Below are 13,472 nucleotides of genomic sequence, written 5' to 3'. Positions count from 1 at the left end.
TTTTGTTTTGTAAAAATAATATGTGGAACCTTAAACCTAAATATAGATGTGAAATGTTTGTAGCTATTTTTGGCCATAATTTTTTAACATACAATTATATATTAAAAAAAGGAAAGTTAGTTACTTATAAGAAAATAATAAGAGTACTTTTATAATTTTCATTTAGTTAGGATTTTAAAAAAGTAATATTATTTATTTTAGAGTTAGTTTTTCTTCATGTTTTTTATTAAATAATTTCTTTTACTTGTAGGATTTTACAATTCTTAAAAGTTAATATTTATCTTTTATAATTCTCTATCTTTAGTATATTTTAAAACTTACACTATCATAAAAGAATAAAAATAATAAGACTATTAAATAATATTTATAATTAATTTTTAAGAAAAATTGTTTTTATTATTTTAGTATATATATATTTTACTATGATATAGTTTAACACATATCACATTTTTAAATAGATAACTGACATTTGTCACAATCATGTTAATTAACAACTTTAAAGAAACAAACTTTATATAATAAGATAATAAGACTATTAAATAGTATTTATAATTAATTTTTAAGAAAAATATTTTTTTATTTTTTTAGTATATATATTTTTGATTATGAGATAGTTTAATACATATCACATTTTTAAATATATAACTCACATGTGTCACAATCATGTTAATTAGCAATTTTGAAGAACCAATGTCAATATAACCTTTTATAATTATATTTTCATTATAATTTTTGAAAAGGAAAATTATATCAAATAAATTGTTTCCAAATATTTTTTTTAGGATTTTGAAAAAGGAAAATTTCTAAAAAAATTACTACTAAATATTTTTTTAAATTGTTTTTACTATTAAATAATTTTTAAAAGTAGTTTTTACAAAATTCGTTTTTGTTATCTTATTATATATATTTTAATACGAGTCAATTAGCTCAAAACCCATAAAGAAGTGGGAAATTAGGAATATACCTAATACAGTAAAAGTATGGCAGTTACTGTAGATAAAGTGTATGTAAAATTACATTTAGAGCCCTTTGATATATTGAGTTTGTAGGTCACATTAGGTGCCCCGTAAGTTTAAAAATATTATAAAATTTTGGTAAGATTACGATTAAACAAAAATTTCATTTTTCTCTCTCATGGTCCTTATCTTCTTCTTTATCTTCCTCCTCTGTTTCTTTTTTTTTTTACAGAATCCCGACCAAATTGTGGTGCCTTTGTGTTTTTGTTTTTGTCTTTGAATAGTCTGGCTGTATCGTGGTAAGTGGGAGAAGAACGATGAACAAGAACGACATCACTGTGTTTTGTTCCTGAACCTCCTTTTTTCACTGTTAGTCAATCTAGTAGAGACAATCGTGGCTCCGGCGGAGGGGAACCTTGCCTACTGTTAAGAAGATGAGATGACGACCTACTGGTTCTAGCAAAAGACAAAAGCTTCAAACCTTATGAAACATAAATAATTGTGTGTTGTTGTTGTTGGTTGATTGTGTTGGTTGATTGGATGATGATTAGAACAGAAGAAGCCATCTACTAAACTTCTTGCTGTCCCCGGAAAAGGATTTTTCTTGGATATCTTTTTGGCGGACCAAGTGATACTGAATCGAGAGAAAACAAAATTGTTAGCCGTTTAACAATAGGTGTTTGTGGTATTAAATATGTTAGCAATTTTAATAAATTGTTATACTTTATTAAATGTTTCGTGACTTTTGTTTGTTGGACATGAGATATAATGTTCGTATAATAGTTTTTTGTTCATTTGAAATGCAGAATAATTGTAGCTCATATTAGTTGTCTTGCGTTTGTTTTATTCGAAGTGAACTAATCTTATAATACGGTTTTGAAATGTGCTTGAGAGTTACAACCACTTCTATTTCTATATCAAAATGCAATGTCCTGATATTATAATAATTAGCTGGCTAAAATAATTTATTAAAAGTTAAATAATAGATTATATATAAATATTTAGTTTTACAATATTTTGCACTAGATTTGACGGATAACTTAATTGTTATACATAATTAGATATGTTAGCCGGCTAACAATAAATATATTAGTTGTCTACCAATGAATTTGAATGAATAATTCAAAAGATAAATTATTATGTATATTTAGATATGTTGGATAAATATATTGTTATATTTTATTAGATACTAGGGTCGGCCCGCCCTGCGGGCGGGGAGTTGGAAAAAAAACTATTTATATGAATTTACATTAATTTTATGAAGCATTTAAAAAAAAAAAAATGTAGATTGAAACAATATTGTAAACAAAAAAAAATAAATAGAATTAAGAGATTATGTTATTATTTTTAATAAATATTCTTGGACTGAATTAAAATGACAATAACTTTCATTATTCTATGAAGGACAATCTAATATAATAGGATTAATGATGTCCTTCATGTGCATATAATTATGCAATGATCATGCGAGAAAAAATATGTTAAGGAAAAGCTTATATTATCTAAGTCAAAACAACATTTTGTTAGTGTATGAATAGCTTGGTCTATGTATATTTTAATTAAAATATGATAGTTTTCTCCTAATGAAAGTCATACTTCAACTTGACTGTCACTCAATTGAAAACAGTCTGTCGTTATTAAATAAGTTTAAAATTTATTAGATAGGTTTTACTATTAATATAGAAGTTATTAATACTATGGAAACTTGCGGTATGAATTAACAATATATTTAAACTAAATGATAATATTGCATGGATGTTTTTATAGAATCCATGATTGTATGTAATAAAGATCTTATGTTGCAATGCATGTAATTATCTTGCAAAATATATTTTTGCATTGGTGTATTAATACTTTGAAATAAAACCTTTTACCGTACAAAAGAATCGTTCAAAATTTTCAAATATCAAAGTGTTCATTTATTCAAATAGCTAATTAGGAGTAATATATAATAATATGTCATGTGCGTTATTGTATGAAAAAAAAAAAAGTTAGGAGCACTATTTATCAAGAAATCATGGACCTTAAAAAATAAATCGATGTAAATGGGTAAAGAAAATAATGGTTCCAATGTTTTTTTTTTTTGCTAAAACATTATTCATATGTTAAATGCTCAGTATATGTATATCAAATTACTAAATTCAATTTTTCATTCACTATATAATATTATACTTTTATATGTATGTTCACTAATATAATATAAACCTATTGGTTCATCTAGTTTTTTTGGTTTTTACGGGCTATTTTACATATTAAAATAAATAAAAAATATTGTATTGTATTTTCGATACATATAAATGCAATTAAAATCATCGTACTCGGTTCTGGTGATTTATATTAATTTTTCATACCGGAATGATGGGAATGAATATCAACAATATCATAAGAACTGTTTTATGACGTATTCGTAAGACGAAGAACACAACAATATTTGTTTACTAAATATAAGCGTACAAATGTTTATATTTGAAACTCCTTCAAAAATATAATATTAATTATCTTAATTTTGGATTAATACTTTAAACTATTTCAAATAAAATAAAAACCTTGTAATAGTTTATGTTGTACATACTTTCGAGTGTATATTATTATTTCTAACAAAAGAATAACGTCGACAAAAATTATAAGCGTTACATTTTTGAATTTTGACTGGGCTGCTAATTTCTAACAAAAAATAATGATGAATATTAATGTTACTTTTAACTCAAACTAACCTATTATTTGAAATGTTAATCAAAATTTACAATATAATTTGTAAGTAAATAAAATCGTTTTCCGCTCTACACCATAACTTTTATTTAAGAATAACATTTTAGCTTTCAATTATTTGATGAAATTAAACATGTATTTTATACAAAGGTTTTTTTTTTAGTATTTATTCACCCGCCGTAAATATGTAGATGAGCAATCGATCATACTCAAAGTGGGTTTCCAAAGTTACAACATAATATTTTAAAAGATATTTACAGGTGAAAAGGAAATAAGCAAATAATTTGAAATGGCTAGTGGAAAGCTATACTACGTTGTTCATATGAGTACAAATGTACAATCACAAATCATCATCAACCAACCTTATCTCAAAGCCACCCTCCATAAGCTTTGTAAAACCCTGCATTTCTCACAAACAAACGTACGATGCTGATTCTGTAGAATCCCACCAGTGTTTCAGAGCATTTTAAACTAACTTTTTGTGAGAGAATCATTGATCACCAAAGTGCCTTGTAACCAGATAAACTGGTATTTTAAGAACACAGGCTTTTCCTTTTTTTTTGGTTCCAGCCTCTTGTTTTGCTCTCTCCCTCATGCCTTAGAACGAAATCATTTGTTGTTCCTGAAGCCGCAGGTGTTTACTGAGTGCATGACCAATTTGTTTCCGCTCTTCTGGAGACAATGCCGCTATACGCTCAGCTAGCTCTACGATCTTGCTCGAAGGCTGGGGCCTAGGACCATATGAATATTGCTGCAAGAAACACACCTGCACAGACCATTTTACTTGGGTTACATTGGCATAATGAACATTCATGAAAAGTGATACTTCATGACGTACAACTCTGCTACCATACAAAAGTCAACCCAAGATTATTTCAAGTGACACAAAAAGAATTCTACGATTCTAAAAATCTACAAATCTAAACAACTCTCCTATGTTACATAAAGAGGACAACTTTAGATTTGTGGATTACTAAATGTTGTTGTTGATCAATGCAAAGAGAGCTAAAATCACAGAATGAGAATGATTATGCTTACATGATGAACAATATATGGTGGAAGAGTAAGCCTTTCACCTAACTGATATGGCGGAGTGCACTCAACTTAGTAAGGTAAGTCGGTTATCTCATCCAAAGTGGTTGAATCGTTGAAACGAATCAATAGAGGAGACTCGGGCAGTATAAAATTCTGATTGCGCCGAGTCACATAAGTGGTGAGACGGTGGACGTTGACGGTGGTTAGCATGAGCAGGCCTGAGCATGATTGTTGCCTGAAAACAGAAAAAAAAACGAAACTATAATGAACATGAGTTAACCATAATACTGAGAAGAGGTTTCTCTTGTAAGATTAGTAAGAGGGGGAGTATGATGTTCAGGGATTGAGACTGACCTTTTTGGAGCAAAAGCGAACAACACATCATCAGAGTCTACGTGATCTAAGACTTTCCACTTTCTAACAGAGTTTTTAGAACCAGACATATAGTTCAAGAAGCCAGAGAAGCTAGGAACTTTTCAGGGGAGGTAGAACAATAGCGAAACCAAACTCATGATGCCTGTCTCAAGTCTATCTTTCAAACCATTGTCGTAGCTATATGCAACCGCTCGTTGGAACTCATCTAACTACATAGAAACTATACGATGAATCAATAAACGATTGTTGTTTTCATGGATTGAGAGGATGGTTTTCAAGGGAGGAAGGCTAACCTTTTATAGTTGCGGGTACACCGCCTTACAGAAGAGAAACTTGCATTCAATGTCAGATCTTGGTGGATGGAGTTAAGAAGGCCATAAAGGCAATGAATCTATAACTCGAAACGTTTTGGTCAATTAGAAAAGAAGATTAACCGAACAAAGCCCATGACACCATCGATTAAATGAAACAGTGAGTATAGAAGAGATGTACACGATTGAAACCCCAATGAACGGAATTGTCACGCTGACCTCTGTCTGCATCTCAGCCTCTCTAATGGCGGAGATCGAAGATTGTGATGAACCCTAAACTCCAGAACGGTGCGGATGAAGGGTCTTGCTTTTCACGATAGCGACATGGGTCCTCGAGGACATTATTGGGCCCAAACAACACACAGCGAAGCCCACATAAATCACGGAAGAAAGTTAATGAAACGCGTCGCCCCTATATTGAAAGACTTTCTGACGTGTCCTCAGCAGGAGAGACTCCAACATTTTTATATATAATTAGATTTTAGCCGTGTAACATTTAATCTTAGCATCTAATTCAAATATTTATTACTGTTTGTTATTTATGGTTTGTTACGACACACCAAAAAATTATTGTAGCCGGCTAACTCAATTTACATTACAATCTCTTTATTTATAATCCGTATAAATGAAACCATATATGTATCAGTTTTGTCAACTGGTCTTGGCATATAAAATAATATCCGGCTAAAATTTGTATTGTCTCGAAAAAATGTAAATGTCTATCCAACAAGAACAAACACTATCAAACCAATCACTGAACTTGCCTGCAAAAATGAACCAGTGTGAGATGTGGTAGAATGTCAAACAATGAACTTGCATGAACAAAAGCTAAAAAATTAAACCTTCCAAAAATCGTAGCACATGCTTGACCATTTTCATTTGGCTGAGAATAGACTACATCAGATCCCGAAAAACGCATCACAACACAAGCCATAGTCACTAGACAAAATAACTAGGGCTGGGCAAATAAACCGAACCCGAAAATCCGAACCGAATCCGATCCGATAAAAATGAATCCGAACCGATCCGAACCCGACATAAATACCGAATGGATCCTGTTTTTTGGTATTTTGGGTTATGGGTATTATCCGAATCGAACCCGAACCTAAATGGATATCCGATAGAACCCGAAACATTTAAAATCACAAAAAGAACTTCTACCAAATATGATCTTAATTCTTAATATGTATCCAAAATACTTTAAGATATTATTGAACTTCTAAAATAATTATATGTTACATGAAGGTTGATGGTGGAATGTGGCGGTTGATGCCTGAAGTTTTTAGATTTTGGTTTTATTTTTATTGAATAATGTTTCTCATTTCATGAGAACTTATTTTTTGTTTTATGATTTCATTTATCTGGTTTTCTTTCTATCACTAACTATGTTTATCTTTCGCTTGATTTTGAATGATCACGTTTGATGTTTTTTCTTATTTTTGAATCGATTTTACTTATGTTTTGGCTATTAAAATATGTACAAATCATGTATTTTAAATCCGAAGAACCGATTTCATTTATATTTTAGTTACAAAATAGGTACAAATCAGGTATTTTTAAACCGAAGAACCTATTGGGACCCGAACCCGAAAGTACAATGGGTTATACCGGTTCTTTGAAGATTTACTAACCCCGACCCGAATCCGGTAGAACCCGAACCGATCCCGAACCGAACTTTTATATAACCCGAATGGGGTTGATTTTGATAAACCCGAAAACCCGAAACCCGAATGGATAAAACCGAAACCCGATTGGGACCCCGAATGCCCATGCCTAAAAATAACTATAGATCGTTCTTGAAAATAGGTTAATTAGATGGTTAAGTTTTGAGTTATCTGTTAGAGGAGACTGAAAAGATTACCAACATAATAAAAAAAATCTTTGCCAACAGAAGAATGGGAAACTAAGATTGAGGCTTATAGAATTTTGAATTCCTCATCATGTTTCTCTGTTGTAGAATCAGCATCCGATACAGTTGGCGGGTCAGCTTGAGTTAATATCAAGGGGCAGATACCAATTGATATAACAAAGAAAAAAACATTTATTGGAACGATAGACACCACACCACTACATCAAAACTTTCATCGAAAATCTACTAAAGCAAGAAAACAATCAAGTACGAAAACACAGAGCAATCAAAGAAAATAGTTGGAAAAAAATTAAAGAGTGGGTTTTGACCAAAAAAAAATTAAAGACTAGGCAAAAAAGAATACAATCCATAGCGTTCTTTTCAGTGGACATTACCAATCTTCAAGATAAAAATTGTTGGTCTTTCTCTCTTGCCTCCATGATGCTTATTCTTCTACCATCTCTTCACGCTTCTTCCTCCCTACGAGCTTCTCGGTCAACAAATGGAGTCGAGCATGCACGTTGGGGCAGAGATTGAGGAGCGTGAATACACGCGCCACCGCGAGCTCGACGAAGAGGAGGGAGAAGGTGGGGGTTTCTTATTCAGAAAAATCCATTAAACCTTTTGAAAATCAGTAATATGACACAACAATTACAAAGTATCAAGCTGGGTATAAGGAAGAGAGAGTACGAATTTGCAGAGATAGAGGGTATTAAAACAAGTTTAGTAGAGGAAAGAGGTGAGTGTAATACAAAAAGTAATTAATATCTTTGACATTGGAATAAGAAAAATGATTTCGTTCGAGATATGTTGTGAAAATAAATTTTTGCTAAAGCTATAAAAAATTACAAAGATTATTAGTATTTTGGTAGCATAATAACATAGGGGTAGAAGAGTCCAAAACATTTATCAAACAGTGCCACACAGTATTTTAGGGTATATAACTAAATACACTAAAAAGCTTTGGTAGGGAGTGCAAATACTCTTTTAATAATTATATATTTAAATATATGTCAAAATATTAGAAGGAAAATTATTATCAAATAATCTTTTGCAATTATTTTTTGATTAATATTTAAGAAAAAAGGAAAATAAAATTCATTTTTGTTAATATCTTAGTATATATATATTTAATTATGAAATATATTAACACATGTCACTATCTTAAAATATATAAATGTCATGTGTCACGATCATGTTAATTATCAACTTTGAAAAATCAAACTTTATATAATAAGATGTTGGAAATATGGATATTATTATATAAGTATCAATATTTTTAGCAATCAGTCAGTCCTAAATTAAGCGTAGAAAAATAAAGTTTTGTTCAACTATTGATCAAAAACCTTCCACTAAAATATTGAATCATTAATGGTAAGAAACCCATATGGATATCTTACCGATATAATAAAATACTTTTAGTCTAGTTAAACAATTAAATTTGAAAATATAAAAAGTGTCTTAACCAACAAAATAAAAGTATGTGTTATAAGAGTTTCTCAACTTTATTTTATGGTCTTTCATTTGGAAAACTCATTTTCTTCTCTTTATTCATTACTTTCCATTATTTTAGTTTTGAGAAATTCAGTGAGATACCTCTATTGAAAATGTTCTAATTACTAAGGTTGGGACTTATTTTTTGGATCTATATTCAGTCCGCGAGATCCACTCCAAAAATAGGAAAATGTCCGGATCCGGACAATAAAATCTCGGATCCAAATATCTTGATTTAAGTCTGAATATCCAAACCTGAATCCGTATTCTAAAAATATATTAATTTAATTTTATTAATAGTTATAGTTTATATTAATATTTATACATAAAACTAGTTTTATAATATTATATATTAATTTATACATTATTTTAGAATTTTAATATATATATATATATATATTTTAATAATTGTCTTAATTAATTTTATGGATCGGATCTGCAAATAGTATAATATCTAGACGGATATCCGAAATCCGAATATCTAAAAACCATAGTTCCGGATCCGTCCCACCTTTACTATCTACTATTTAGAATTGTAAATTAACATATAAGAGAATAGTCACTATTTTTAATAGTGACAGTAAGAGTGAACATAGTCGACAAAGAAAAAGAGTAAGAGTCTAAAATGCAAACTTATAATATATTGTTTCTCGTGTGCTTTATCTACTCAAAAATTCAATAGAACAGTTTAGTCTGTCGCATCAACCAATACTATTCAAAACCGACATATAGTTGTGACTTGAGAGCAAACCAACGTAGAATGTAATTTTTTTTTTAGTAACTTAATGTGAACTTCTGAAGGAACCCATATAAAAATGTTAAAGGTAAGTACTTGGTACTACAAAAAAATGTGTAGTACAAGAAGACCTCACAACAGTCTTTCATTCCTTTGTACTTTGTACGATTCGTTAGTGGATTTTAAAGTTGGTATGCCTTTTTCCACAACCGGTATAACTAACCTTCCTAACACTTTTTATTCTATTGGAATATGGTACGTGCATTCATTCTAATAATGAGTTCGTTTCCTTCACGCTAACTACACTGAGGAATCTTTGCTTTTTGCGTTGCTATAAATTATCAAGAACACAACATCTCTTCTCATTCAACAAATTACAAAGATCTCATTATCTAATTCGGATCATCCATCTCAAAAGCTTCTCGTTTCGTTTCATCTAATTGTAGCCATGTCTCAGGTAATTATGTTTTTTTTTCTTATGTTACTTTGATCTCTTCGTCTCTTATCTTTTTCTTTTTCATCTTTTGGGGTTTACATCTGTTTTTTTTATTCGTCTGGTTCTTCTTGGCTATCGGTAGATAAATTAATGTTTTGAAGAGCCAATGATCACTAAAAAAGCATGCATGCCCATTAGTGTTTGTTTCCAAAAGATGCTAACAATTGTTTAGGACTAATTGTTGATGTAGATATAAAATTACCTGTTGATATATATATGGATTTTGGTTCTAACCTTTTCGAATTAAAATGCCTAATAAATGCAGACCGTTGTCCTCAAAGTTGGTATGTCATGCCAAGGCTGCGTTGGAGCCGTCAACAGAGTCTTGGGGAAAATGGAAGGTAATGTAAATATCGTCTAATCTTTTTTGTTATTTTCTTAGATACTTTCTATTAGTCATTTTTATTTTTATGCCTTGTAATTCGCTGACTAAAGGGTTAATGAAAATAATCTCAGGGGTTGAGTCATTTGACATTGACATAAAAGAGCAAAAGGTGACAGTGAAAGGTAATGTTGAACCTGAAGCAGTTTTTCAAACAGTTTCAAAGACTGGAAAAAAGACTTCTTACTGGCCTGTGGAAGCTGAGGCTGAGCCAAAATCTGTGGCCGAGCCTAAGGCTGAGGTTGAGACTAAGACTGAGGTTAAGGTTGATGCAAAGGCTGATGCTGAACCAAAACTCGCAGAAGCTTAGACTAAGCCATCGCAAGTTTACATACTAAAGATGTCAATGAGGCTTTTTATCCGTGTTTGCAATGCTTCTTTTATCGTTGGCCTATGTATTGTAAGAACAAAGAGATTTATGGTTTCTCTATATACCTAATACTTTTCAACTATTGAAAACAAGATGTTGGAAACCCATGTTCTTCCAGCTTCTTTTTTATAAGTTTTTAACTGATAAAATACTACGGGAATTAATATTAACTTAACCGTTCATGCACCTTTCTTAAAAATATGGACCATACTCGAGACAATTGTAAGATGATCCGGCCTTAAGAATTTCGAACCCCCAAAGCAAACGTTCATTTCGTGGCCTATGAATGACTATATGTTTAAACTGAAACGTTTATAAGAAGACAAGGTTAAAGGTTGGGTTTTATTGTACCAGTCCAAATTCAGTTACACTATGGTTGTTTTCTAGACGTGGCTTTAAAGTTACATAAAATTGTGCTAAGACTAGGAAAGCACACTTCAATATTCATCTTTAGTAAATTTTATGAGTTAATTAATATTTTACGAAAAATTAAATTAATATTGAGCTATATCTATGAATGGATGGAAGAACGTGCTTACACTACACATATTTGCTGTTGAATGGTTGGAAAGTCTTTTTCCTTTTCCCAACTTTTCAGTCTTTTTGCTTTTGAAGCTATCATTTCTCAAACCGCCACATTCTTATCTCCTTTCTAATTAATTGTTCATTAATCAACGTATCATCGTTCATGTACATACGAAGCATATCCATGATAATTAATTCATATATATTAATTTCAACGAAGGTTCCATGTTCCAACTAGACAACTCCCCCCCAACAAAAGATTCCTTCATGACTTAATCATTTCATTTATTTGTTAAATTATGCTCAACAACTCTTTACGGAAACAATCATGTTTCGAGTTGATTATCAATGAAATATATATATATATATATATATATAAATGTTTTCAAGAACGTAGCCATCTCTAACCAACTCTTGAACAATATTTTAACAACTTGAATTCAAAGCAAGAAACTGCGCGTCCATTATCTTCCTCTGTTGATTTTCTTCACATTCTCAAGTTTTCTCCCAAAAACCACAAAATGGATTGCTCAATATGCACCACAATGCCATCTATTCTACGACCGCCGAGGAACACGATATGCGGATCATGCTACGAAGGGGCTCGAACCACTATCGCGCTGCTCAAGAAGCTTGAGGGCGCGAACGAAGATCAAGATCATGACAAATCAACCGATAAGTTCACCGTCAACAATTGCTCCTCTCTTTCTTCTTCTCCTTTGTTTTCTCGCGAGGTACGCTTCATATAGTTATTCTAACGTATGTTTTTAAAAAGCTATCAAAGTTTATATACATCAAAATACATCAATTTGTCCGTTTTATATGTTATATTCCAGCCGCAACCATTACAAAAGGTGATCAAATGGATAAAAAACATGAAAGAAACAGAAGAGGAACAGAAGAAGAGAATAGTCTTCTTGAGCAGCTTTGTTTCGGGATTCAAAGAACAACTTCATACTGATATTCTTCTAAAACCTGGCGATGATGGACCTCATATTCCTGCACATAGAGCTTTGTTGGTAAATTCAATGTTCTCTAGCTATGTTTCTTATATATGTATGTCATGCACTAGTTTTATTTTTGTTTGGGATTTTGTGGTTTTTCTGCATTTATAGGGTATATTAATGTGTTCTCCATTCGCATCAAACCATAGTTTATATTGCTTTGATAAAACTTATTTGCGTTTTATATGGTTGTCTTCTTTAAAATAAATGAAATAAATTTATCATTTATTAAAGAAGAAAAAGGGATATAAATGTGTAAACACAAATAATGCAACTGTATAAGTTTGTTTTTCAATCATGACTTACATCTATATCAAAAAATTGTGTGCTATAGGCTTCAAAATCCGAGATCTTCAAGAATATTTTAGATTCAGACGATTGCAAAACCGCTCCAGAATACGCCATAACTCTGCAAGAACTAAACTCAGAGGAACTTCAAGCTCTCTTGGAGTTTCTATACACCGGCACATTGGCTTCAGATAAGTTGGAGAAGCACGTGTATGCCTTGTTTGTTGCAGCCGATAAGTACATGATTCATTACTTGCAAGAGTTCTGCGAGCAATATATGCTTAGTTCCTTGGAAATATCTAGCGTTCTTGATGTTCTTGACGTCTCGGATCTTGCTTCGAGCAAGACGTTAAAGGAAGCTGCTCTAGGTTTTGTGGTGCGAAACATGGACGACATTGTTTTCTCAGATAACTACGAAGCTTTTTCTCAGAAAAACCAGCATTTATGCGTTCAAATTACTAGGGCGTTCTTGATGGAAATGAGAAGCAAGAGACGTGATTAAATTAGTGAGAGATGAAAAAGTGTAATAAGCTTTTGTATGTTTTGTTGTTTATAGCTGTTCTTAATCCTCCAAGCTAGCTCCATAGCAAATTAAATGACTTCACTACTCGCCCTTGTACACATTCACGTTCATATTACAACTTTTTTTTTCTCTTTTGAATGATGGCAAAAGAAGCAATATTAAAATAAGCATCGAGATAATTTAGTAATCAATATGTGCTTTTCTGTATAAACTGAATTCATGTTTACTCATACTTAATTTGTTTATCCCAGTCATATATCGTTCATGTACCGTTAGATTTATGTAGTCCATTGTCACTATATTACCCCATTCGAATCGCTAATTCGTCCGTTGCGGAACTAAACTTAAATAATTATTTTTACAAAAAAAGATTGTTAATAATGAGTAAATGGATATATTAGTGATTCGAATGGACGACA

The 13,472-nt window shown here is 31.2% G+C and overlaps 2 protein-coding genes and 1 long non-coding RNA gene across 4 annotated transcripts; 2 read left to right on the top strand and 1 right to left on the bottom strand.

Moving 5' to 3' along the window:
• Positions 1–2,748: 2,748 nt before the first annotated feature.
• Positions 2,749–10,883, top strand: LOC103841533 (copper transport protein CCH). 2 transcript variants are annotated; one of them, XM_033279868.1, is made up of 4 exons: positions 2,749–2,754; positions 9,848–9,922; positions 10,227–10,302; positions 10,418–10,839. In XM_033279868.1, exons 2-4 carry the CDS (start codon positions 9,914–9,916, stop codon positions 10,651–10,653), a joined length of 321 nt encoding a protein of 106 aa, XP_033135759.1. In that variant the 5' UTR covers positions 2,749–2,754; positions 9,848–9,913; the 3' UTR covers positions 10,654–10,839. The 2 variants fall into 2 exon arrangements, with proteins under 2 accessions (XP_033135759.1, XP_009116322.1); XM_009118074.2 differs by lacking the exon at positions 2,749–2,754 and having other exon boundaries at positions 9,854–9,922; positions 10,418–10,883.
• LOC117128133 lies at positions 3,850–6,521 on the bottom strand. Its single transcript, XR_004451320.1, has 2 exons — positions 5,055–6,521; positions 3,850–4,935 (listed from the first exon to the last, which is right to left on the bottom strand). It is a non-coding gene; the product is annotated as an uncharacterized LOC117128133 (long non-coding RNA).
• A 254-nt stretch (positions 10,884–11,137) lies between the features above and the next one.
• On the top strand, positions 11,138–13,244 carry LOC103841532 (BTB/POZ domain-containing protein At3g56230). Its single transcript, XM_009118073.3, has 3 exons — positions 11,138–11,972; positions 12,075–12,257; positions 12,577–13,244. Exons 1-3 carry the CDS (start codon positions 11,760–11,762, stop codon positions 13,030–13,032), a joined length of 852 nt encoding a protein of 283 aa, XP_009116321.1. The 5' UTR covers positions 11,138–11,759; the 3' UTR covers positions 13,033–13,244.
• Positions 13,245–13,472: the final 228 nt, after the last annotated feature.

The sequence above is a fragment of the Brassica rapa genome, chromosome A09 (genome assembly GCF_000309985.2).
Source record: "Brassica rapa cultivar Chiifu-401-42 chromosome A09, CAAS_Brap_v3.01, whole genome shotgun sequence".
NCBI classification, from domain to species: Eukaryota; Viridiplantae; Streptophyta; class Magnoliopsida; order Brassicales; family Brassicaceae; genus Brassica; species Brassica rapa.
The sequence above is the reverse complement of the archived record's forward strand: the minus strand, read 5'-3'. Positions and strand labels throughout refer to the sequence as shown.